Consider the following 23,451-nt stretch of genomic DNA (forward strand, 5'->3'; position numbering starts at 1 on the left):
AACAGAAACTTACTGTTTACAATATCATTAAAAATGAATGAATCTCTTCCCCACCACCACAACATTTGCATTTTCCATTAGAGAACAACAGCATCATTGGCCATGTTATATATAATGCGCACACTGTGTGCATGCTGTGAGCTTTCAGTTCCTTGCAATATTTCGATGACTTTACCATGGAGTTACCAGATTTTATCCAGATATTTTAATAACAGTTTTATTATACATACAAATAACTATTGCCAAAGCAGGATAGCAAGCACAATTCCTAACAATAATTCAGGTTAGAAGTATGCTACATCAAATATGTACTGACTTGTTAAAAGCAAGTGCAGAAAAGGCTTCTTTCTTTTTCTCTCCCTCTCCTTATGGCAAGTTCAGCAAAAATTGTCGCTGATACACACACACACACACACACACACACACACGAGCTGTCTGCAACATGCACATTTATCTTTTCATTTCCTCCTTTTATAAAACATAACGGCAAGCACTTAAAACATTTATGTTCTGTAAGTTCCTTTCTAATGACCACCAGACTGGGTGGTTGATGATTCATAGGGCTAGAGTATGAGGACCATTAAACTGATGGCATTCCATTTTCTTTTTTCCTTTTCAGAATTCCTTGCAGCCCCTCAGCTCATAAAAAACAAGCAGTATGCAATGGCATTCTCCTATATATTCTTCAGCACCATGCGGAGATATTTGTGGTCTGCCCTGACACTTATTTCTCACTGACAGAGGCAGGTGACCCCCAGGTAAGGAGCTATTAAGGGAGACTGGGTCAACAGATAATTTCTCATTAACTCCTAGGTATGTATTTTTCTCAACTACACTGTGAAGTCACCCCATGGTCAATGCTTGGTTTATCAGTAGCACATTGAGTGCAGATGGGAAACTTGGTTTTTAAATGATAATTTCCCCTGCCAAAGAATACAAATGATCAGCTTTAAAGAGAATGTTGTTTAAACTGAAGGCGCTAATAAATTGTTCCAGGGCAATTGAGTTTAAATCTATTTTTTTGGTCAAGTTTCATGTAAGGGTCTTAAATATAGTGCACTTTATAATTATGATATATCTGGTTTAATAATGGAAAGGGTTCCAGCCTTGTCTTTTTATTGACAAGCTGGTTTTCTAGGTGTGAAGATGTTTTTAGGAGAAGTGGCCTTTCAAACATAGAGTCAAGAGACAATTTCACCATTTGATAAGCTGTTTGTGTGAACTTGGCTGCAATGCAGTTTAGATTTTGGGGGTTAATGACAGAGGACATATATGCCTCTAATATACGGTGAAGGGGGTTGAAAATGACCTTTTGATCTCTCTTGCACTGTTATAAATCTATTATAAAGAATAGGTTATTAACAGTTTTCAACATAACATCACTCTGCTCCTTCCCCCTTATTTCTGCCTCACCATCCCATTCCAATCATTTGTATGCTTTCCCCACAGATTCTCTCCCCTGCCCCATTGTCCCAAGAGCTGACACAACAGACAGAGGAAATCCATCATCCATAATGTATGCGGCAAGCAACCAAAGACTGGCTGGCCCCTTCCCTCCACATGGTGTCAGTATTGCGTTTTGGAATCTCACTGTTCCACTTGGTGGCAACTGGCTGGATTTTAACCTGCAGTTTTCAAGGTCTTTTTTACAGTTTGCCCCTTCTTCTGTTCACATGCACAGCAATGTCATTATGACTGATTTATAACAACTCAAAGGATCCGTTTGGATAATCAGATGTTTGGGGACATAGGTGTGCAAATTTATATCCTTAATTAAAACACTGAGATGCAAAGAACATTCCCTCCGCTGCTCCTGTAATGGGTGGGGGAGCTGTGAGACTCTGCAAGGGCTTCCTCTTAAGTAAAGGCCCTTTTGAACCTCACCACTGGGCAGGAAGAGCCTGGCAAACTCCACAAGGACTTCCAGAATGCCTCTCTCTTGCTGGGAGGGAGTCATTCTGGAGAGCTTTGCTGCTGCCCCTAGGGATGGGGAGGAATAGCAGCAATCAAAATAGGTGGTGAATCAGTTCCTACTCTACCTCCTATTTCCAACTATATGTGATTATTTCTTAGTAGCACCTATAACTTTGGCCCACTCATTGATTTGACACTTGAAATGACTTTTAAAACAAACAGTTGAATGTGCATAGGCAGTATCATATGCCAAAGGCACAAATCCTGCTGCTAACAAAAGTGTCTGACCTCTGTTGATAATATTACTATAGCTATTGGGTGTGTGTGTGTATGTGTGTATGTCACAACAAATGGCTCTTCTCCTTTTTTCTGAAGGATGGATTCAAGGCCGGGCCTTTGGATGTTGATAAATCTTGCCCCATCCCTTTGAACACTCTTTGGGGATGACTGTCAATTCCCTGACATGTTTTCGGTTATAGGATGGTTACTGCCATGCTCTGTCAGTAAAATGTTACTAGCTGCACTTTGCCCCTTGTTTCTGAGAGGCTAATGCTGTTGGCTGTAGTGTGCTTCTCTCTCTCTAGATGCTGCTGTTTGCCATCTGTCTCTCGTTTGTTCCAAGAGGACAAATTACTCTAGGTTCTGTGCTAATCCAAAGCAATAGGCAGTAACATTTCTACTCCCCTCCACAAAATCTCTCCAGCCATCCAGAACGATGCACAATTGGAAATAATTTCCACTGATAATACCTTCGGAGTTTAGGAAAATTATTTCACAAAGCGAAGCAAACAAGGCTCAGGTGAATTTCCACTGTGACTCTGCAAGAGATGTCATTATATCCCTGTTGTCTTTATTTCTCGGTGTTCTGAAAGCATCTAGGAATTAAGTGCTCTTCTCACATGTATGTGCATGTTTAAGTGTCTGGAGACAGAGCTTTGCAGAGAATGACACATTGCAGGCACATTTTGCTACTGGTCAGCACCCCCCCCCAAGAAACCTTGGGTGATTCAGGCTGTGGGCTGGGCCAGCAAATGTGAAACTCTGGGTCATTTCCCCTGCTGTTTTCTACCCCATTGCTTTTCACTTGCTTACCTCTCCCCACACACACTTCTTTCCTTCGACCCATTCCCATTTTTCCAAAGATTCCCTTAATCCACCCCCACTCCTACTTCCCAACAGAAGATAGAAGCTGCCTCCCACAGGGTCAGGCTTTTCCGCCACCCCATTGACTTCAAATCTGTCCAACACAGGCAGAAGCTTTGCCTCTGGTGGAAACTGTCTCCATTTAATGGGAGAGGTCAGCCATTGAACTAGAAACCTGAAAGCTGTGGTCCCTCCTATTTTCCGCTGGGGCTTCTCCTCTTGCCCCTAGAATAGAGGCTGCAGTTGGTGTGGATCGGATTCTGACAGCAAAAGGTCAGCACAGCTGAACCATGCCTGTGCACACCACCTTTCCCTTCCATCTTCTACTGTTTTCAAGCGATTCTCTTTTCTCCTTTCTGATTTCATACACGCACCCATGTTTATTTATCCAGTGGGTGTCATGTTAATTTTCCTTTAGGCTCCCCCTGCAGACACCCACACACTCTTTTCTTGTTCCAAAGTATGGAGCCGTATTTGGAAGAATGCAAGAAGCCAGATATGGAGGCAGCCAAACTTAATTTCTCCCTCCCCCCCCACCCCACTGCCAATCTCTGGGAACAAAATGAATAGCTTTGATTTAGAATCTTTTTCACTGGTCAGGTTGAGTGGGACCTTCTAAAAATAACAATATGTTCTATTTTGCTGCTGCTGTAACTCTACTGCACAAATATCTTTTATCAACACAGTTAATATTTGCATATTTCTCTTAGGAAATATAACAAGGAGTCTGCCAAGTCCATCGAGCAAAGGGAATATTTTCTGAATTCAGCTGCTTGATCGGTTTTTTATAATCATTATTTGTGCTTCAAGTCTGACCTTCACATCCCTCAACATGAAATCCATGTCAGTAAAGTCCCTGTTATTTGATCTTACATTTACAGTCCATAGGGTGCTGCCTTTGCATAGAGCAGTGCTAGACATTGCAAAATAAACAACCACCAAAAAACCAACAGCACTGCCCCCCACCCCCAGCTGAGTTTTCCTCTTCTTCTCTTTTGGATTTGGCCTGCCTCATTCTGGATGTTGTTGTTCTGAGTTTTCTCTGCCCCTGATAGTCCTATAGATATCGGGACATGTGGCAAATGGGAGCAGATGTTATAGAGTGGGGCAGGGGAGGAGGAACTTGGCATGGGGCTGCTCTTTTTGGCAGTAGCAGCTCTGTATTTTGTAACATCTAGGTACAAACACACACTGCTGCCACTTGGCTTGGTCCCATGAGGCTGTTCTATGTGTGTGGATACTGCAGCCTCCCACACAAAGCCAGTGGCACAAGTCTTTCTCAGGTGACTTCAGTCTCAGTGGTACAGATAAGTAGCAGCTTGGGGACAGGATACCTAGCAGCCCACCTTCCCCTTTACAATATACCTCTGGTTGGTCACTCAGATCTTCCAAGGGGGTCTTTCTGATGTGAAAAATGATGGGATGCAATTTTATAGCATCTTGCAAGCAGGCCTTTTCAGTAGTGGCACCGCTCTCTGGGACATAAACCATGTGATGTTCATGAGGTAGCAATACCTTCTGAAGACCCATCAATTTATGCAGGCTTTCTCTGGCCTGTAAGCTTCATTGCACTGCTCCATTTTACTGATGTATTCTTTGCTTTTGTTGATGTGGGTTTTTTTTGTATTTTGGTTAACTGTTGTAATATAGATCTTTTAATGATCTTAACTGTTTCATGTGAGCTGTTTAGAAACGTCACTCATTAACTGGGACATAGATATTATAAATAAAAATGAATGAAAGAATAATATGGGCTGAAATATTTCTGGACTGCTTAAGTGTGTGTGTGTTCGTGTGTGTGTGTGTGTGTGTGTGTGTAAATATTTGCCAGGAGTTTGGGTGAGGGAAAACAATAAATTTCTCAGAAAACTTTCTCCTGAGAAATCTTGGCTCACATAATCTTGAATAAACCTCTGTTGTTAGTTCATATAGGTGAACTCCATATTTGTATATGCAGCCTTTGTGTGTACATGTGCCCAGTTTTGATGGAAATATAGAACTACACTCCATCTATCTATCTATCTATCTATCTATCTATCTATCTATCTATCTATCTATCTCCATACCTTGGTGGAGGAAGTGTTTCCTCCCAGCTGAAGGGATCAGTGCCTGCATTTCCCCCCTACCCTGTTTAATGTCCAGTTCTTCCACATGCCATATACCCTCTTCAATAGCTGAGTATCTGCTGTGGAATCCTTGCACATAGCAAAGCCAGCGTGTACACTCAGGACATGTGGGTCATTGACCAGGCCCATTTGGGCCTCACCATTTACCTGCACGAAGTGACCCCATGCTGTAGGGATCACCTAGCACTCTGCCACAGATGTCCATTAGAAGAGACCAGTAATGGGTAAGCAAGCTGTTTCGAAGGGAATCTTATCTGCCGTTTGTGGAATGCCTAATCAGGAACCACAAGGCTCTGGCAATCTAGTAAGCACTGCATTAGGATGTATTCATGTGGGTATTTACCATGAATTCTGCACTATGTTTAAAAAATGAATATGTAACAGATATTGCTAATAGTTCCACTTGCCAAGCCCTTCTGATGTTGCTGACCCGGACTGAAAGCCACAGCAGTCATTTTGTCAGATATCGGAGAAAGAACCTAAGCGTCTTCTGGTTGCTAAGGCAACGCAAGAGTACATTCCTCTCTCTTTTATCTCCTTTAGCAAATTTCATTCTTTTAGCTTCAAGACTAGCCTAAGTAGATCAAAAGTAGTCTCTTCATTATGTACCACCGAGATAGCTGCTTCTAAGGCAAATGAACTGTTAAGTTGAAGTGCGTTGCAACCTGAAATACGTTTTGTTTTGTTTTGTTTGGAGGAAGGCCATTGACTCTGGAGTGACTTGCTGGAGGAGATAAGATTAAGCCAAAGCAGAGAAACTTCAAAGCACATTACAAGGATAATCTCCATTTGCAAAATATTTCAAAAGGGCAAAAGAATTAACATTTCTTAAAAACACCCCTCCACTCAGTGCTGAAAAGCATTCCTTCGTCTACACATATTCAGTGCTTGTACAGTTTGGAATAGTGTGTGTGTGTGTGTGTGTGTGTGAGAGAGAGAGAGAGAGAGAGAGAGAGAGAGAGAGAGAGAGAGAGAGATTTGTTATACTGCACTTCCTTGGAATTCTCAGAATGTTTCAGATAGGAAGAGCGGTTTGACAGTGGAACGGTCTCCCTCCTTCCTCGGAGGTTTTTAAGCAGAGGTTGGATGGCCATCTTCTATGGATGCTTTGGCAGATATTCCTGCATTGCAGGAGGTTAGCCCTTGGGGTCCCTCCCAACTCTACAATTCTATGATTCTAATTCCCTAGCTAACAGGACCAGTGGTCAGGGATGATGGGAATTGTAGTCCCAAAACAGCTGGAGGGCCAAGTTTGGCCATTGCTGCTATAGACAAAGCTCTCTGTTTACATCCATTGCCCAGCTATGTGTTTACTAGTCTCCTGCCAGCTAGCAAGACCACACGCACATCAATGTAATATAGAGTTACAGTTGTGTGTAAGAACTGAATGTAAGAACAGATGCTTCATGATCTGTGGCCGCGTTAGACCACATGTATTACACATACATAAACAGTACATTGTTTAAAGAATTAGGCAGCTAGAATGTGTTCTAGAAACCATTTATCCCATTTGACATGGGAATGCTGAGACTGAAGTTTCAATTCTAGCCCCACTTAATAGGATTAAATCCCATTGACTTCAAATGAATGTCTGAATATACCTTGTTAACATTATGATATGACTTGCCCAAGTACCCAGTGACTCATTGCACAATTCCCTCCTCACTTCTCATCTTGCACTCACCAGAATAGGAGAGTAAAAGCTTCTGCTTTCAGTTTTAGTCTAACCACCAGTCCTGTGATGACTGAACTTGAGGAACTGTGGTTTGAGGAACTGAGTTCTAGGGATGGGTAACCTGTAGCCCTCCAAATATTGCTGGAATCCAACCTCCATTAGCCCCAGCCAGCATGACCAATAGGCAAGGAGTATGGAAGCTGTAATTCAACAACATTTGGAGGGCCACAAAATCACTAGTTTTAACTTTGCTTTGAGAACAAGCTAGGATATGAAACCATAGTTTGATCCTGCATTGTTTAAACAAGCCACAGTTCCCCAAGTTTGGGTACCACAAGGAACTGTGAAACAGATGCTTCCATTTTCCTCTGTCACATGAGAAGAAGGAGGGAATTAATTTTTCAGGGACTCCTTTCCTTCCACATAGACATGAATTAACCCATCAATGATATTAATGAATAAGGGAGATTGAAGCAAGTTCATTTTATGTTCTGTGCTAGTTTCTAGGAGCAGAGGGAATGCAAATTGTTTCAGATTATTCCTTTGCTCCAAAGAGTCGGCATGGTGTGATTAGAGTATTGGACAAGGAATGGAGAGAACTAGCTATGAAGCTCTCGCTTGGTGACCTTGAGCCACTCAACGTCTCTCCACCAAAATGATTCATGGAGTGCTGTGAAGGCCATGGATACCGTCTTGAGTGCCTTAGAATAAGGGTAATTACATAATTCATCTTTCATATAAAACCTACATATGTGCTGTTTGAATTCTGATGTAACATTTTGTACATTGGCTACTTGAATGAGTTGACTCTGCTCATGTGCCCCTTTTCACTCCAAAGTTTTGTTTTGGGGGTTGTTTAATTGTATCAAAGATTTGGAATCAAAGAAAGAAAGAAAGAAAATTAAATTGAACAAAGGAGAAAACTAGCTTGAAATGCTTTCTGAAACATTCAGAATATCATTTTGGAGGCCTTCATTTGTGCGAAAATCTATTAGTGGCGTTTGAGGAAAGTTCAGGAGAGTGGGCCACAATGGACAATTTTTCTTCAGTGTTACACAACGTGGAACAAACCAGTACAAGCTGGTTGGAACCGGTTTAGACCGGTTTGAACTGGTCCAAGCTGGCTGGAACCAGTTTAGACCGGTTTCAACCGGTCCAAGCTGGTTGTAACTAGTTACAGCCGGTTTGAACCGGTACAGACAGGTTTGAACTGGTCCAAGCTGGTTGGAACCTCTCCAGAACCTGTCGAAGCCAATTGGAATGGGTTGAAGACTGGTTCCAACTGGTGTAGACCAAATCTAACCGACTTCAACCGGTTCCAACCGGTCTAGACTGGTTCCAACCTGCTTGGACTGCCAAAACCAGCTTCAACCGGTTCAAATTGGCATGGACTGGTTCAAACCGGTCTTGACTGGTTCCAACTGGCTTTGACAGGTTCCAACTGGTCTGAACCGGTTCCAACCAGTCTAGACCGGTTCCAACCAGCTTGGACCGGTTCAAAACAGCATGGACCAGTTCAAAACAGCATGGACCGGTTCCAACCAGTCTAGACCGGTTCAAACCGGCTTTGACTGGTTCAAACCAGTCTGAACCAGTTCCACCCAGTCTAGACCGGTTCCAACCAGCTTTGACCGGTTCCAAGCAGCTTGGACTGGTTTCAACCGGTCTAAACCGGTTCAAACCAGCTTCAACCAGTTCCAACCGGTCTGAACCAGTTCCAACCAGTCTAGACTGGTTCAAACCGGCTTCATAGAATCATAGAATAGAATCATAGAATCATAGAGTTGGAAGAGACCACAAGGGCCATCGAGTCCAACCCCCTGCCAAGCAGGAAACACCATCAGAGCACTCCTGACATATGGTTGTCAAGCCTCTGCTTAAAGACCTCCAAAGTAGGAGACTCCACCACACTCCTTGGCAGCAAATTCCACTGTTGAACAGCTCTTACTGTCAGGAAGTTCTTCCTAATGTTTAGGTGGAATCTTCTTTCTTGTAGTTTGGATCCATTGCTCCGTGTCCGCTTCTCTGGAGCAGCAGAAAACAACCTTTCTCCCTCCTCTATGTGACATCCTTTTATATATTTGAACATGGCTATCATATCACCCCTTAACCTCCTCTTCTCCAGGCTAAACATGCCCAGCTCCCTTAGCCGTTCCTCATAAGGCATCGTTTCCAGGCCTTTGACCATTTTGGTTGCCCTCCTCTGGACACGTTCCAGTTTGTCAGTGTCCTTCTTGAACTGTGGTGCCCAGAACTGGACACAGTACTCCAGGTGAGGTCTGACCAGAGCAGAATACAGTGGCACTATTACTTCCCTTGATCTAGATGCTATACTCCTATTGATGCAGCCCAGAATTGCATTGGCTTTTTTAGCTGCCGCGTCACACTGTTGGCTCATGTCAAGTTTGTGGTCAACCAAGACTCCTAGATCCTTTTCACATGTACTGCTCTCAAGCCAGGTGTCCCCCATCTTGTATTTGTGCCTCTCATTTTTTTTGCCCAAGTGCAATACTTTACATTTCTCCCTGTTAAAATTCATCTTGTTTGTTTTTGCCCAGTTCTCTAATCTGTCAAGGTCGTTTTGAAGTGTGATCCTGTCCTCTGGGGTGTTAGCCACCCCTCCCAGTTTGGTGTCATCTGCAAATTTGATCAGGATGCCCTTGAGTCCATCATCCAAGTCGTTGATAAAGATGTTGAATAAGACCGGGCCCAAGACAGAACCCTGTGGCACCCCACTAGTCACTCTTCTCCAGGATGAAGAGGAACCATTGATGAGCACCCTTTGGGTTCGGTCAGTCAGCCAGTTACAAATCCACTGAGTGGTAGCATAGTCAAGACCGCATTTTACCAGCTTCTTTACAAGAATATCATGGGGCACCTTGTCAAATGCCTTGCTGAAATCAAGGTAGGCTACATCCACTGCGTTCCCTTCATCTACCAGGCTTGTAATTCTGTCAAAAAACGAGATCAGGTTAGTCTGACATGACTTATTTTTCAGAAATCCATGCTGACTATTGGTGATCACAGCATTCCTTTCTAGGTGCTCACAGACTGTTTGCTTAATGATCTGCTCCAGAATCTTCCCTGCTATTGATGTCAGACTGACTGGGCGGTAATTATTTGGGTCCTCTCTTTCCCCCTTTTTGAAAATAGGGACAACATTTGCTCTCCTCCAGTCTGCCGGGACTTCGCCTGTTCTCCAGGAATTCTCAAAGATGACTGCCAGTGGTTCTGAGATCACATCTGCCAGTTCTTTTAATACTCTTGGGTGCAGTTCATCTGGCCCTGGAGACTTGAATACATCTAAACTAGCCAAATATTCTTGTACTATCTCCTTAGTTATTCTGGGCTGTGTTTCCTTTGCTGAATCATTTGCTCCAAATTCTTCAGGTCAGGCATTGTTTTCTTTATCGGAGAAGACTGAGGCAAAGAAGGCATTGAGGAGTTCAGCCCTTTCTGTGTCCCCTGTTTGCATTTCACCATCTTCTCCTCTGAGTGACCCCACTGTTTCTTTGTTCTTCCTTTTGCTACGAACATACCCATAAAAGCCTTTTTTGTTGCTTTTAACCTCTCTAGCAAGCCTGAGTTCATTCTGTGCTTTAGCTTTTCTGACTTTGTGTCTACACGTGCTGGCTATTTGTTTGAATTCCTCTTTGGTGGTTTCCCCCCTTTTCCATTTTTTGTACACATCCTTTTTTAATCTTAATTCAGTTAAAAGTTCTTTAGATAGCCACCCTGGCTTCTTTAGGCACCCTCCATGTTTCCGTCTCATTGGTATTGCCTGACGTTGTGCTTTTACTATCTCCCTCTTAACAAACTCCCAGCCATCATGAACTCCCTTTCCTTTTAGTATTGCTGTCCATGGGATCTCACCCAGCACTTCCCTAAGTTTTATGAAGTCGGCTTTCTTAAAGTCAAGAAATTGAGTCCTAGTATGCTTGGCTGCTCCTTTCCGCTGTATAGTAAACTTCAGAAGAGCATGATCACTCGCGCCTAATGATCCATCCACATCTACCCCACTAACCAGGTCATCAACATTGGTTAGGACCAGATCTAAAATGGCTGTTCCTCTTGTTGCTTCTCCCACTTTCTGGACAATGAAGTTGTCTGCAAGGCCAGTGAGGAATCTGTTTGACCTTATGCTCTTGGCTGAGTTTGACTTCCAACAAATATCCGGGTAATTGAAGTCCCCCATTACTACTATCTCCCTTCCTTTTGCATGCTTGGCCATCTGTTCCAGGAAGGCATCATCTATGTCCTCCGTTTGGCTTGGGGATCTATAGTAAACTCCCACAATGAGGTCTCTGTTATTCTTCTCTCCCTTAATTTTGACCCAAATGCTCTCACTTTGGCTTTGAGGTTCTAAATCTTGGATCTCTTCACAGGTATACACATCCCTGACATATAACGCCACTCCTCCTCCTTTCTTGTCTGGTCTGTTTCTCTGAAATAGATTGTATCCCCCCATTATTACATTCCAATCATGGGACTTATCCCACCAGGTTTCAGTGATGCCTATTATGTCATATTTAGTTTGCTGTACCAAGAGCTCAAGCTCATCTTGTTTATTTCCCATGCTTTGCGCATTAGTGTACAGACATTGAAGTCCATTAATCATTCCCCCGTGTCTCTTATTTAAAGATTTTTTCCTCCCACCACTAGGTCCGTGTGCTGTTTGCTCCATTTGGTCTATGATATTTGGATGATCATCTTCATTAATTGATAGACTCCTACCTTCAGGAGCACTGTCTCCCTTCGACCGGTTCCAGCCAGTCTGAACCTGTTCCAACCAGTCTAGACCGGTTCCAACCAGCTTCGACCAGTTACAAGCAGCTTGGACTGGTTCCAACCAGTCTAAACCGGTTCAAACTGGCTTCAACCGGTTCAAACAGGTCTAGACTGGTTCCAACCGGTGTAGATCGATTCAAACCGGCTTCAACCGGTTCCAACCGGTCTGGACCGGTTCAAACCAGCTTGGACTGGTTCGAAACAGCCTGGACCGGTTCCAGCCGGTCTAAAAAAGTTCAAACCAGCTTCAACCAGTTCAAACTGGTCTAGACTGGTTCCAACTGGTGTAGATCGGTTCAAAACGTATTTGACCAGTTCAAACCCGTCTGAACCAGTTCCAACCAGTCTAGACCGGTTCCAACCTGCTTGGACCGCCAAAACCAGCTTCAACCGGTTCAAACTGGCTTGGACTCGTTCAAACCGGTCTGGACCGGTTCTAACTGGCTTTGACAGGTTCAAACCGGCTTCACCTGGTTCCAACCGGTCTGGACCGGTTCCAACCAGCTTGGACCAGTTCGAAACAGCCTGGACTGGTTCCAGCCGGTCTAAACCAGTTCAAACCAGCTTCAACCAGTTCAAACTGGTCTAGACTGGTTCCAATTGGTGTAGATCGGTTCAAACCGTCTTTGACCAGTTCAAACCCGTCTGAACCAATTCCAACCAGTCTAGACCGGTTCCAACCAGCTTCAACCGGTTCCGAGCAGCTTGGACTGGTTCCAACCGGTCTAAACCGGTTCAACCCGGCTTCAACTGGTTCCAACCAGTCTAGACGGGTTCCAACCTGCTTGGACAGCCAAAACCAGCTTCAACCGGTTCAAACCGGCTTGGACTGGTTCAAACCGGTCTGGACCGGTTCTAACTGGCTTTGACAGGTTCAAACAGGCTTGGACCAGTTCCAACCAGCTTGGACCAGTTCGAAACAGAATGGACCAGTTCCAACCGGTCTAAACCGGTTCAAACCAGCTTCAACCGGTTCAAACCGGTCTAGACTGGTTCCTACTGGTATAGACCTATTCAAACCGGCTTCAACCAGTTCCAACCGGTCTGGACCGGTTCCAACCTGTCTAGACAGGTTCCAACCAGCTTGGAGCAGTTCAGAAGGGTCTAGACCAGTACTGACCAACTTGGTCCGGTTTCTACCAGTCTCAACCTGTTCCAACTGGCTTGGGCTGGTTCAAACCAGCTGTGACCAGTTCCTACTGGTCTAGACTGGTTCAAACAGGCTTGGACCGGTTCAAACCTGTCTGTACTGGTTCAAACTGGCTTCAACCAGTTACAACCAGCTTGGACCGGTTCCAACCGGTCTAGACTGGTTCCAACCAGCTTGGAGTGGTTCCAACCGGTCTAAACCTCATCAAACCGGCTTCAACCAGTTCAAACCGGTCTGGACTGGTTCCAACTGCCTTCAAACTAGCGATATTTAATGCAAATGCATTTTAAGGCTGAGTCTAGGTAGCCAGTGTGGTGCCCTTCAGATTCTGTTGGACTCCAACTCCCATCAGTCTCTCTTTTTCTTTTTTTCATGCATAATTTTTATTAATTTGCGTAGTACAAAATACAAAATACAAAAAAAAAAAATTCAATTCTCATTTTCACAGGCTTTTGGTATGACTTCCTTCAACCTTTCCACAAATCATCCGTTATAATCTTTATGAGGGTTCGCATTTCCTGTTTTATATTGCCATTATTCAGCACAGTTCTTCCAATTCTCTTTAGACAATAACCTTTTCTTTTTACAGAGCTCCTTTAAAGCCCACTAGTGTTATCTGTCCGTCACTTAGATTTTCCAGATATTTCGTAAAGCTTTCCCAATCCTTAATGAACCTCTGGTCTTTTGAGTATCTAATTTTCCCTGTCATCTTATCCATCTCCGCATAATCTAACAGTTTTGCTCTCCATTCCTCGATAGTCGGCAAGCCCTCTGATTTCCAATTTTGAGCTAGTAAAACTCTTGCTGCTGTTGTTGCATACTGGAACAACTTATGATCTTTCTTCTTTATCTCCTTTCCTACCAATCCCAACAAAAAAGCCTCGGGTTTTTTAATAAAGGTATATCTTAAGATTTTCTTCATTTCATTATATACACTCTCCCAAAACCCTTTAACTTTTTGGCATTCCCACCACATATGGTAGAAGGACCCCTCCCTTGCACTTCCAGCATTTATTACAGATTCCATACATTTTGGCCAATTTTGCAGGAGTCATATACCATCGATAGAACATTTTCATTAAGTTCTCCTTTAATGTCACACAAGCTGTAAACTTAAGATGTTTTTTCCAAAGTTTCTCCCATTCTTCGAAATATATATTGTGACCAATATCTTTAGCCCAGTATATCATCACCGACTTTACTTCCTCGTCTATTAAATTCCATTCCAATAACTGATTGTACATTTTCGATAGGATTTTATAGTTATTATTCAGTATCTCTGTCTGGAATCTAGAATCTTTATCAGCATATCCTTTGTCTTTAATGTCTTTTCTAAACATTCCATTTATCTGGAAGTAGTGCAGCCAATCATAGACTCCCATCAGTCTCAGACAGCATGGCCAATGGAGAGGGTTGATAGGAGTCCAACAGCAACTGGCGAGATTAAATGCATGAGCCGCTGCATTCAAGAAAGACCACTCACCCTGCTTTTTGTCCACTTTCAGTGCTCAAGCTCTGTTTCTTTGGGGAATTGGTTTAACTTGTAGAACCATTATCACCTACTAACAAATTGCTCAGTAGCCTTGTTAATTGAGCAGCACCACAGTGCATTGGCATGCACTGCCCCTCTTTGTTGGAGCCATGGCATAACTCTGCAGAAAGGATCATCATTAGCCTTGGGTTTAGCATTTGTCACCCAATAGAGCTGCAGAATTGACTACTAGCTCCCAGTCAACAAACTTAAGAACAGTATCCTTAGATCAAATAGTTTAACCACTCTCCATTTCAAAGGGAGAAGGTAAGGTCTGTGTGAACATGTGTGTATGACAGGGAGCTGTGGACTTTGGTCAGAGGATAGTAATATGTGAAAAAAGAGAATGAATGCAGAAAGGGCACTACTAATATAAATAATCCATTAATTTTCATGGGCATTCATGTTAGTAAATAAGTATTCCTTGAGATGGACCAGGCAGGCATTTCATAATTATGACCTGTTGAGATCTGAGGGTTCCCCCCGCCCTTTGCAATCAAGTGGCATATAAATTTTATGAATAAATGTATAAATAAAATTGCTGGTTGTTGTAATCCAGCTCAGCTATTTGTGTCTGTAAATACTGCCGCATTTAACTATGGGCAAGGCTGCAGCCTTCCTTTGTTTTCAACTTTTTGATCCATTCCATTTTAAGACAGAAATGGTAGATGAGAGCTATTTTTCATGTACTTATCTCTCCCTTCAAGTTAATCCGCTGTTACTAGTCCTGAGCCCTTTGGTTTCCATAGAAACTGCCGCAGCCTCCAACTGTGCAGCCCTTAGAGACTTAATTGCATTCCAAGTTTCATAAACTTTCTATTAACCTTCGCCTGGCAGACACATGCGTGTTGCAAGATAATGAGCTGAATTAATAGTCCAATATGATGGATTTGATTTTTCCCTCAACAGCAACCGGCCCCTCAAATATCCTTTTTTTTGGGGGGGGGGGTGTCAATGAATATTATCTGTAAAAACTGCTGTGCCGCCATTGCTGATGTTTTGCTTGCTATTTGCAAAATGTCAGACATAAATGAAAACAATCCCATCGGCATTCAGAAAATGGCCTCCAGTTGGCTAGCTAGTGTCGTCTCCCCCCCCCCCCCCGCTTTTAAAATACGCTGCTGTGGCTAGAATTTCTGACACAGGCTGCATGCACACCATACATTTAAGGCACACTCCCCCCCCCAAAAAAAAATAATTCTGGGAACTGTAGTTTACCCCTCAGAGTTACATTTTCCAGCACTTAACAAACAAGAGTTCCCAGATTCTTTGGTGGAAGTTGTGATTTAAGTATATGGTGTGTACAGAGCTGTATTCTTAAGGCAAACCTATGCTATACACTTATGGCTTCAAGGAAACCTAAGAAAGATAAGTCTAACAAAAAAATGTCTGTGAGGAGATTAGAGATGTATAACAGATTTCTCAGCTCCCTAACAAATCTAAAGGTTTCCTCATGGGGAACCACAGTTTAGGTATGTTGTACAGATAGAGGATCTTTTTCCAAGCCATCCCTGCCCCAATTTCTGACTGTGGTAGAACTTCCAAGAAGGCCCTTTCTGCCAGTCTTAACACCCAGATTCAGAAAGTTACCTGGTCAATGATTCTCTTTGAGAAGTGAAGGAGTGTGTAAATACCTCCTGCAAAGGAGATAGCATAGGAATTTTTGGAGTTAGCAAATATGAGGCAGCCATGCAGGGAAGATCTATCACTGACAACCTCTCCTTTTTTAGATTTAAGTTTTCACCCAACACTGCCCACACAGTTTCAAAGCTGTTTCCTGAAACCATGTAGAATAGAAACTTGGAGACAGAAGATTTACAGGCTGTGAAATTCCACACCAGTTTGAATGGTTGTCCTGAAACTCAAAGATGAAAATTGTGAGTTCCTCCCGCCACCCCTGCATAAGAGCACCTGCTTTGAGAGGGTCCAATGTGACACAGAAAAGCAGCACAGGAGAGTGCTTAACCCTTGCCCTCTCCCCCGCAATGTATTTCCTGATTATTTGCAAGGAACTCTATGAAGTGCATGGATCAGCTAGGGAAGGGGAAATTAGTGGGCAGCAGGAGAAAGGTTTAGCATCCCTTTTAATGCACGTGCACACACCTTCTCTGTTCTAAACTCCCCAACAATCATTTTCCCTTGCTGAACTGGCTGTCAGGATTGTGGTATACACATTAGTCATCCCAATATGTTTTGAATGCATTTGGCTGGGACAATTAAACAGAACACAGACACCAGAAACATTGATCCACCTACAAAGCAGGCATCTGCTCACACCTAATGTAGATGCAAATTTGTACCTGCTTCAGATACTTCTTCACAATCTGGCTGGCTGTGTCTTTTCAGTGTAGATGGAGAAATGCAAACTGGGCCACTAATCTGTTTTACACCACTTGTTACACATCATTAGAGACGGGTTTGTTTTTTTAAACTAACTAACTAACTAACTAACTAACTAACTAACTAACTAACTTATACCCATGATTTCTTCATGCCCAGCAAGACTACCTATGTATGTTTGAGTCCCCGAATATTCAACCTTGTGACCTGAACAAGACAGCCTTGTTACTTTTGGCTGTTCTCAAGATGACCTATTGCATAAAACCAGCTTATGTCAAGGCGCATTTGTGTTTTTCCCCTTATACAGTAATTCTCAAGAGGCAAGGAGCCTAGTTCCCACAGTCCCTCCATCAAAGCCAAAGAAAAGAAAAAAATAATTTTGGTTAGATAAGGAAAGATATAAATAGATATAGGTTTAGTTTTTTTTGCCCACCTCCTCTGCACCCTGTTAGAAGTTATTTTCCTGGTTACTCTATGAGGCAAAGCATTCTGCTGATCACTGTCAAGATTAAATTCTTCAAAGATGGGCACAAACTAAAAATACTACATTCTACTGTTTTTCATTAAAGGCACACACTTAAAGAATCTCTTCTACTTAATGCACTATAGAACATAAAGTGAGCATTAGGGCCTTTCTCTTTTCTTCTTGAAAAGCACATCAGTACCCTCAGCTGAAGACTGTGGGAAATTCTCAGCTCTAGTCATTGGAATGTGAACTATTCCATGGGCCCTCCAATTTTAATGTTAGCTAGCGGCACCATCCATGCTGGAATATCTGCAGTTCATCTGCCTAGTTTCTGTATAAATTTATCCATGTGGCCAAGTATACACATTCTCCAAAAGTGCATATTAACTTCACAAAAGGGTACTGTCAGGTGGAGGGCAGGGGCAGAATGACAGGACCTTCAAAGGTCTGCCAGTGGCTATTAGCCACGGGTGGGAAATCACACGTGACCTCTTAGTGGAGTGAATGGCAAAAGAAAGCAGGAAAATGGGCACTTGAGCCTTAAAAGCTGAGTTGGTTAGAGCACGGTGCCGATAATACCAAGGTTGCAGGTTCGATCTCCTTATGGGACAGCTGCATATTCATGCATTGCAGAGGGTTGGACTGGATGATCCTCAGGTCCCTTCCAAGTCTACAGTTCTATGCTCTATGAAGCAGGGCCAGTGAGGGAGATGGCCTTGGGAGGCAGGGTGTAGCCTGGGTGATGGGGGTGGCCAGACAGAAGGCAGTATCCAATCCAAACCTGAGGTTCCCTACCCCTTTCATTGATGCGGGTGGTGCTGTGGTCTAAACCACTGAGCTTCCTGGGCTTGCCAATCAGAAGGTCAGTGGTTCGAATCTCCACAACAGAGTGAGCCCCCATTGCTCTGTCCTAGCTCCTGCTAACTTATCAGTTCGAAAGCATGCCAGTGCAAGTAGATAACTAGGTACCACTGTGACGGGAAGGTAAATGGTGTTTCTGTGCGCTCTGGTTTCCATCATGGTGTTCCGTTGCTCCATAAGCAGTTTAGTCATGCTGGCCACATGACCCGGAAAACTGCCTATGGACAAACACTGGCTCCCTCAGCTTGAAAGCGAGATGAGCACTGCAACCCCAGAGTCACCTTTGCCTGGACTTAACCATCCAGGGGTTCTTTACCTTTTACCTTTTTTACCTATACCTCTGGATTTTGCTGATGCTAAGGAAAAGAAATCATAACTGAAGCAGAAAACGCACACACAATCAAAGCCAATGTCTTTTGTTGTTGTAGAACCTGAGTAGTATTACAATTGCAAGTCCTTTTTTTTGGAAAAAGCATCCCATAAACCCAACCCTAATCATGGCATGCTATCAGGTCCAGGTAGGAATTACTTGATGTGTGAAGTAGCCTTAATGACTCAACCTCTTCATTACTAGCCTGCTTGTTGGAATGCTGCACTGGGAAAACGGTTCCATTTAAAGTTCTAAGTGTGCTGAAAACATGAGGATAATTTTAATTAAATCCGAGGAGCTATTGGAGAGGGCCAAACACTTCAGACAGCTAAGTAGCAATACCACAAGGTTTCTTAGGGATCTGATGAACTGGAATTGGTGACTTGTGCTCCAGCAATGCTTGATTGCATTTGGAGGAGCGGTATCAAAACTATTAAGTGTAAAATAAAATTACTGCAGGCTCTCATCTACAACGCCTTAATAAAGACATATGACTTGGACACAAGGGTTTTCTGGCTTTTAAAATTAAATGCTATTAATGATTGCTAACGTGGTGTTATGCACCCCATGAAGTTAATGAGCATAATTTAGAAGATAACTGAAGTGTCACCGGAAAGCTCCAAGGTGATCGGGGGTGGGGAGGAATGGGGACTTGAAAAATATGCCAGATGAACAGAGGAGAAATTAAAGGCTTCATTTTCTTGCTTCTCAAGCAGCCCACTCTAGAACAGGATATCAGTGCACACAGTTGATGTGTATGAGCATCATAAGGTTTCTCCAGTATCCATGATGGATGCAGAAGATGCAGATGGAAATCTGGATTCTCTCATCCAGGGAAACTAGTTGCATGGCACAAAGCATTACTACAGCCAGGGATGAGAAAATATGGCATTTTGCATGTGTTTTTGTCCACTATACAGTTTCCCCAATACAATGGATTTTGATATGTTAGCTTTTCCAATATATATGCAGTTTAATGCACATTTTACCCTAGTAAATGTATTTTTCGCACATATTGATTTCCTGGTTTAATCGCATTGCAAAACTGGGTGGTGTGCACTTTTCAAAGGATAACTGCGTTTTGGTTTGCATATTGCTTCGGAAAGTGTGAATTAGTTAGGTCAACTTTAAATCTGAATACAAATTTCTCTCCACATCACTAATGCAGCTGATTGAAACTACTTTCTTTTAGCTGTTTTGCCCTGGATGCCTCATTGTCATCATGGATAAAATCAGTGCTTAGAAAGTTCATTTAAAAAAGGAATTGGTTACAGTTCACCCCCTCCAAAAATGAACTAATTTTGTTCCAGTTCAATTAACAATTAATTCATGTGGTCCTCAGCATTCCACCCCCCTCCACCAGTTTTCAGAATTTTACAATCTGTTCTGCTAAAGTATAAAATATGCTCATGGAGACTAAGAAACCATCAAAACAGACACACAGTTTAAAGGGAACAATTGTTTTATTTTTCCCAACAGTTATGATAGTTTTTCAGATAAGTAAGAATTGTAACTAGAATGGTCACAATCACACATAAAGTGCAATGAATTCCATAATATGTGTGTGTGTGTGTGTGTGTGTGTGTGTGTGTGTGTGTGTGAGAGAGAGAGAGAGAGAGAGAGAGAGAGAGAGAGTATTAAAACTGAATTGAATTAAGAATCACCCAGAGTTGCACTGCAAAGAAACAATTAATGTTCAGTTCATACAGGAATTGTAGGAACTACTTTCAGGTGTAATTCTGAGATTTTTGAATTGCAGTAGTTAAGTGAACTAGTTAATCCAAATTAGTTCATGGCAAGTGATGTATAAAACTCAGAATTTTTTTCTACTAAAGCTTCTCTTTTCTGCTGCTTTGATTATTAATGCAGACAATTTCTCCTCATAGTCTTGTGATCATGAACCTTCAGTTGGTTCTGTAGAATTCTCTTTCATATTCCTTTCACATCTTGCTATGTCTTGTCCTTTGTTAGCCTTTAGTATTGTCAAAATCCATCTTTTTCCATTTTGACTGCTAGGATGATTGCCTGGGCTCCGATAATTTTTCACCTTCATTACTGTAATATTTTACTTTCGGAGCATCCTGCCTCAAACTTTAATCTCTGTTCCGAATGCTGCTGCTCGGGTAATTCATTCCACTTGTCATCTTGATCATGCAAGACCTCTTTATCATCCCCTCTTTTATCTCCCAGTTCCTTTCCCCCATGCATTTTAAACTGTGTTTATACCTTTTAAAATTCTTTGTGGCCTGGTTCTTCCATTTTTGCCCAAGTCCATATTCATCAGCTTTGCTATTCTGAGTCTTGGCTTCCTTGTTTTCCATCAACATGGTCTGAATTTTCTGGACACGGGAGAGGCAGATTGGGGGGAGTGTGCCCGCTTCAGTTGCACTGGGCCTCAGGGGCACCACTGGGGACTCCGAACAATGAGATTTGAGATCCCAAGATCTGCTACTGCCCCGATATTACTTTGTCAGACACAGTGGATCTGGTCCAAGGAGGCATTGCCCCACCAACCTCAGCTTGGTGCTGCCTGTCAGCTTCCTCCTCTGTAGTCTCAGTGTTGCCGATTCAGGACATGTAAGAAGAAGAAGAAGAGTTTGGATTTGATATCCCGCCTTTCACTCCCTTTAAGGAGTCTCAAAGCGGCTAACATTCTCCTTTCCCTTCCTCCCCCACAACAAACACTCTGTGAGGTGAGTGGGGCTGAGAGACTTCAAAGAAGTGTGACTGGCCCAAGGTCACCCAGCAGCTGCAGGTGGGGGAGCGGAGACGCGAACCCGGTTCCCCAGATTGCAAGACTACCGCTCCTAGCCACTACACCACACTGGCTCTCAGGAATTTTCCTGATGTATGGCAAGCCTAGGCTCTTAAATCTTCTACACAACTTCCTTGCAGGCTAGTACCAAACATCCAGCTGAAAGTAAGCATGACCAAGGGGCATGTGGGGAAGCAACAGTTTGGGAAAACCAAGGAGGTTTAAGTGGAGGGAGGAACACCCTGTATCAACTGAGCCAATCTGATCCATGGGAATAATTTTCTCTCTGCCACAAATATGACAGTCAGCTGAACCCCCGGCATAAATTAAAAAACCATCTACAGGGCTTCTCTATGAGAAATTGTTCATGGTCAGCTTTCTGTAAAGCTTGCAACAACACATGATTTGCGATAGGCATTCTGTTCTAAGGAAACACTGTGACCCAGCCAATTTAGCTTCCAACACTATAATATGTGAGTTTGTTTTTCTTGGACCATTCCCTCCAACGCTCAGTTCATACTACCTTATTAAACTCACTGCCCTTACAGTATCAGTGGTGAAATAAGGATCTCGGGTGAACATGCTGACCTGCCAAATTTAAGAGCTAGAAAATCTCTCAGCATTGAGTTGTCTTTTCCAACCAGTGTGGTTTTGTGCCAAGTAGCGTCCAACGAGATCATTCTGTGATGTAGTTGTGTGTAACTGCAACAATGAAAGAAATATCACCCTTTGCTAACAGGAAGTCAAAGGCAGAAGGAAATTGCTACCACATGTGTAGCATTAGTGCCCTCAAAGCTACAGCATTTGATTCCCACCCCGTTAAAAAAAAGCAAATCTTGTCTTGTTGAGTTGGCTTTTCGCAAGTCCAAGCATAGTAAAGTATATTTCATGTTTTGTTAACACCACAGCATTGCACCTGGCCACCTGAGGAATGTTCCTGGTGGGTTTGGCGCAGAATGTAAGGAATTCTAACAAACAGTCACAAAAGTAGGTGGAAAATGAGCACCAAAACAAAAAAGACAAATTCAGGCCTTATGAGGGGAGTTACTGAATGGCCAACTTTGAATGTTTTGATTTCTTGGTCCCATTTGTTTATTAATTTTATTTGCAATTTATTGACATATGCTCTCTGGGTGACTCTCAAAAGAAATGCAACAATTAAAGTTAAATAATAATAATAAAAAGAATTAATTCATTTTTTAAAAACTAAGAGGACTAGAGTGTAAGACACATTTAAAAGTGCTAGGTGAACATCAGGTCTTCACCTGGTGCCAAAAAAGATGACATGGTGCAAGACAAACTGCTCTGGGAAGGTTCTTTGCATAACTGGGCTGCCACTACCAAAAAAGCCCCTCTTCCTCATGGTAACCCTGTTGTAATATACAGTTATTCACTCACACTTACATGCACAAAATGGTTAACCTGAGTCCTGAGCTCACATTATCAGAGTAGGTGTGGCTTAGCAGGCTCTCAGTCTCTCTGTGCTTTTTGGAACAAGCAAGAAGTCATGCGGCTATGGCTCTCTAAAAGTGAACTGAATCTCTCTAAATGGAGATTTTACAGCCTGCATCTTTGCTAGCCTAAAGACTGCATGATTCTTTTGGTAAGTGTTATGTACTGAAGTTCTCACCCTTGGCCAGCAGAGGGATACTGTAGATAGTTTTCACTCAGGTCCACATATGCAAATAAGGGATTGAAAGTGACGTTCAGTGATTGGATAGTTACAGAAAGTGGTTACTGTTGCGTTTTAGTGGAGCTCTATATAAGCAGGCTGGCTGAACCCTTCAGTTCAGTTCTGTTCTGGCCTGTGAATAAACTAGAGCTGTTTGAAGAATCGCTGTGTCGTCTGATACGTTCACCCACAACTTAACAGTAAGAAAATCACCCCCCCCTTAAGTCGTTTGGAACCTTCTTCTTCATTTTTACTGCCAACAGATGGAGATATGTGTGCCATAACTTCTGGAAAAAACTGTGAGTAAAATATTCAATAATTTGCAAAGCTAAGTGTGATTTAGTCTAGCCTAAGTATTTTTGTAGGGAATGTTAGTTTAAAGGTAAATGAGGGCTGATGCAAAATCTAACCAAGTTTTAATGTGCTTGGACCAATCACCATTGTACTAACTCCTCTATGGGGGAGTAAGCATCTCTCTTCCATAGCATACAGACATTCAATAGGAGGACTGTCTGTCAAGACCAAATCCATGCAGAGCATGTAGAGAACATAGGCTGCATACACACTATACAGTGGTACCTTGGGTTACAGACGCTTCAGGTTACAGACTCCACTAACCCAGAAATAGTACCTTGGGTTAAGAACTTTGCTTCAGGATGA

The 23,451-nt window shown here is 42.8% G+C and overlaps 1 protein-coding gene and 1 long non-coding RNA gene across 9 annotated transcripts in view; one reads left to right on the top strand and one right to left on the bottom strand.

The window, feature by feature from the left end:
* Positions 1-23,451, top strand: part of LOC308585307 (protein FAM13A-like) — a 48,781-nt gene that overhangs the window by 14,183 nt on the left and 11,147 nt on the right. For 4 of the 8 annotated variants that reach the window (XM_081190971.1, XM_081190969.1, XM_081190970.1 and 1 more), the window contains exons 6-7: positions 620-758; positions 1,450-4,805. In XM_081190971.1, coding sequence (XP_081047097.1) covers positions 620-758; positions 1,450-1,515 — 205 coding nt within the window. In that variant the 3' untranslated portion in view covers positions 1,516-4,805. Of the gene's footprint in view, positions 1-619; positions 759-1,449; positions 4,806-23,054; positions 23,091-23,451 lie in introns of those variants that run through there. The other 4 variants (XR_014007220.1, XR_014007221.1, XR_014007222.1 and 1 more) reach the window with 4 other exon arrangements.
* LOC308585322 overlaps positions 1-23,451 on the bottom strand; it is a 39,211-nt gene that overhangs the window by 5,246 nt on the left and 10,514 nt on the right. The window lies entirely within an intron of this gene.

The sequence above is a fragment of the Podarcis bocagei genome (genome assembly GCF_964188305.1).
Source record: "Podarcis bocagei genome assembly, chromosome: 4".
NCBI classification, from domain to species: domain Eukaryota; kingdom Metazoa; phylum Chordata; class Lepidosauria; order Squamata; family Lacertidae; genus Podarcis; species Podarcis bocagei.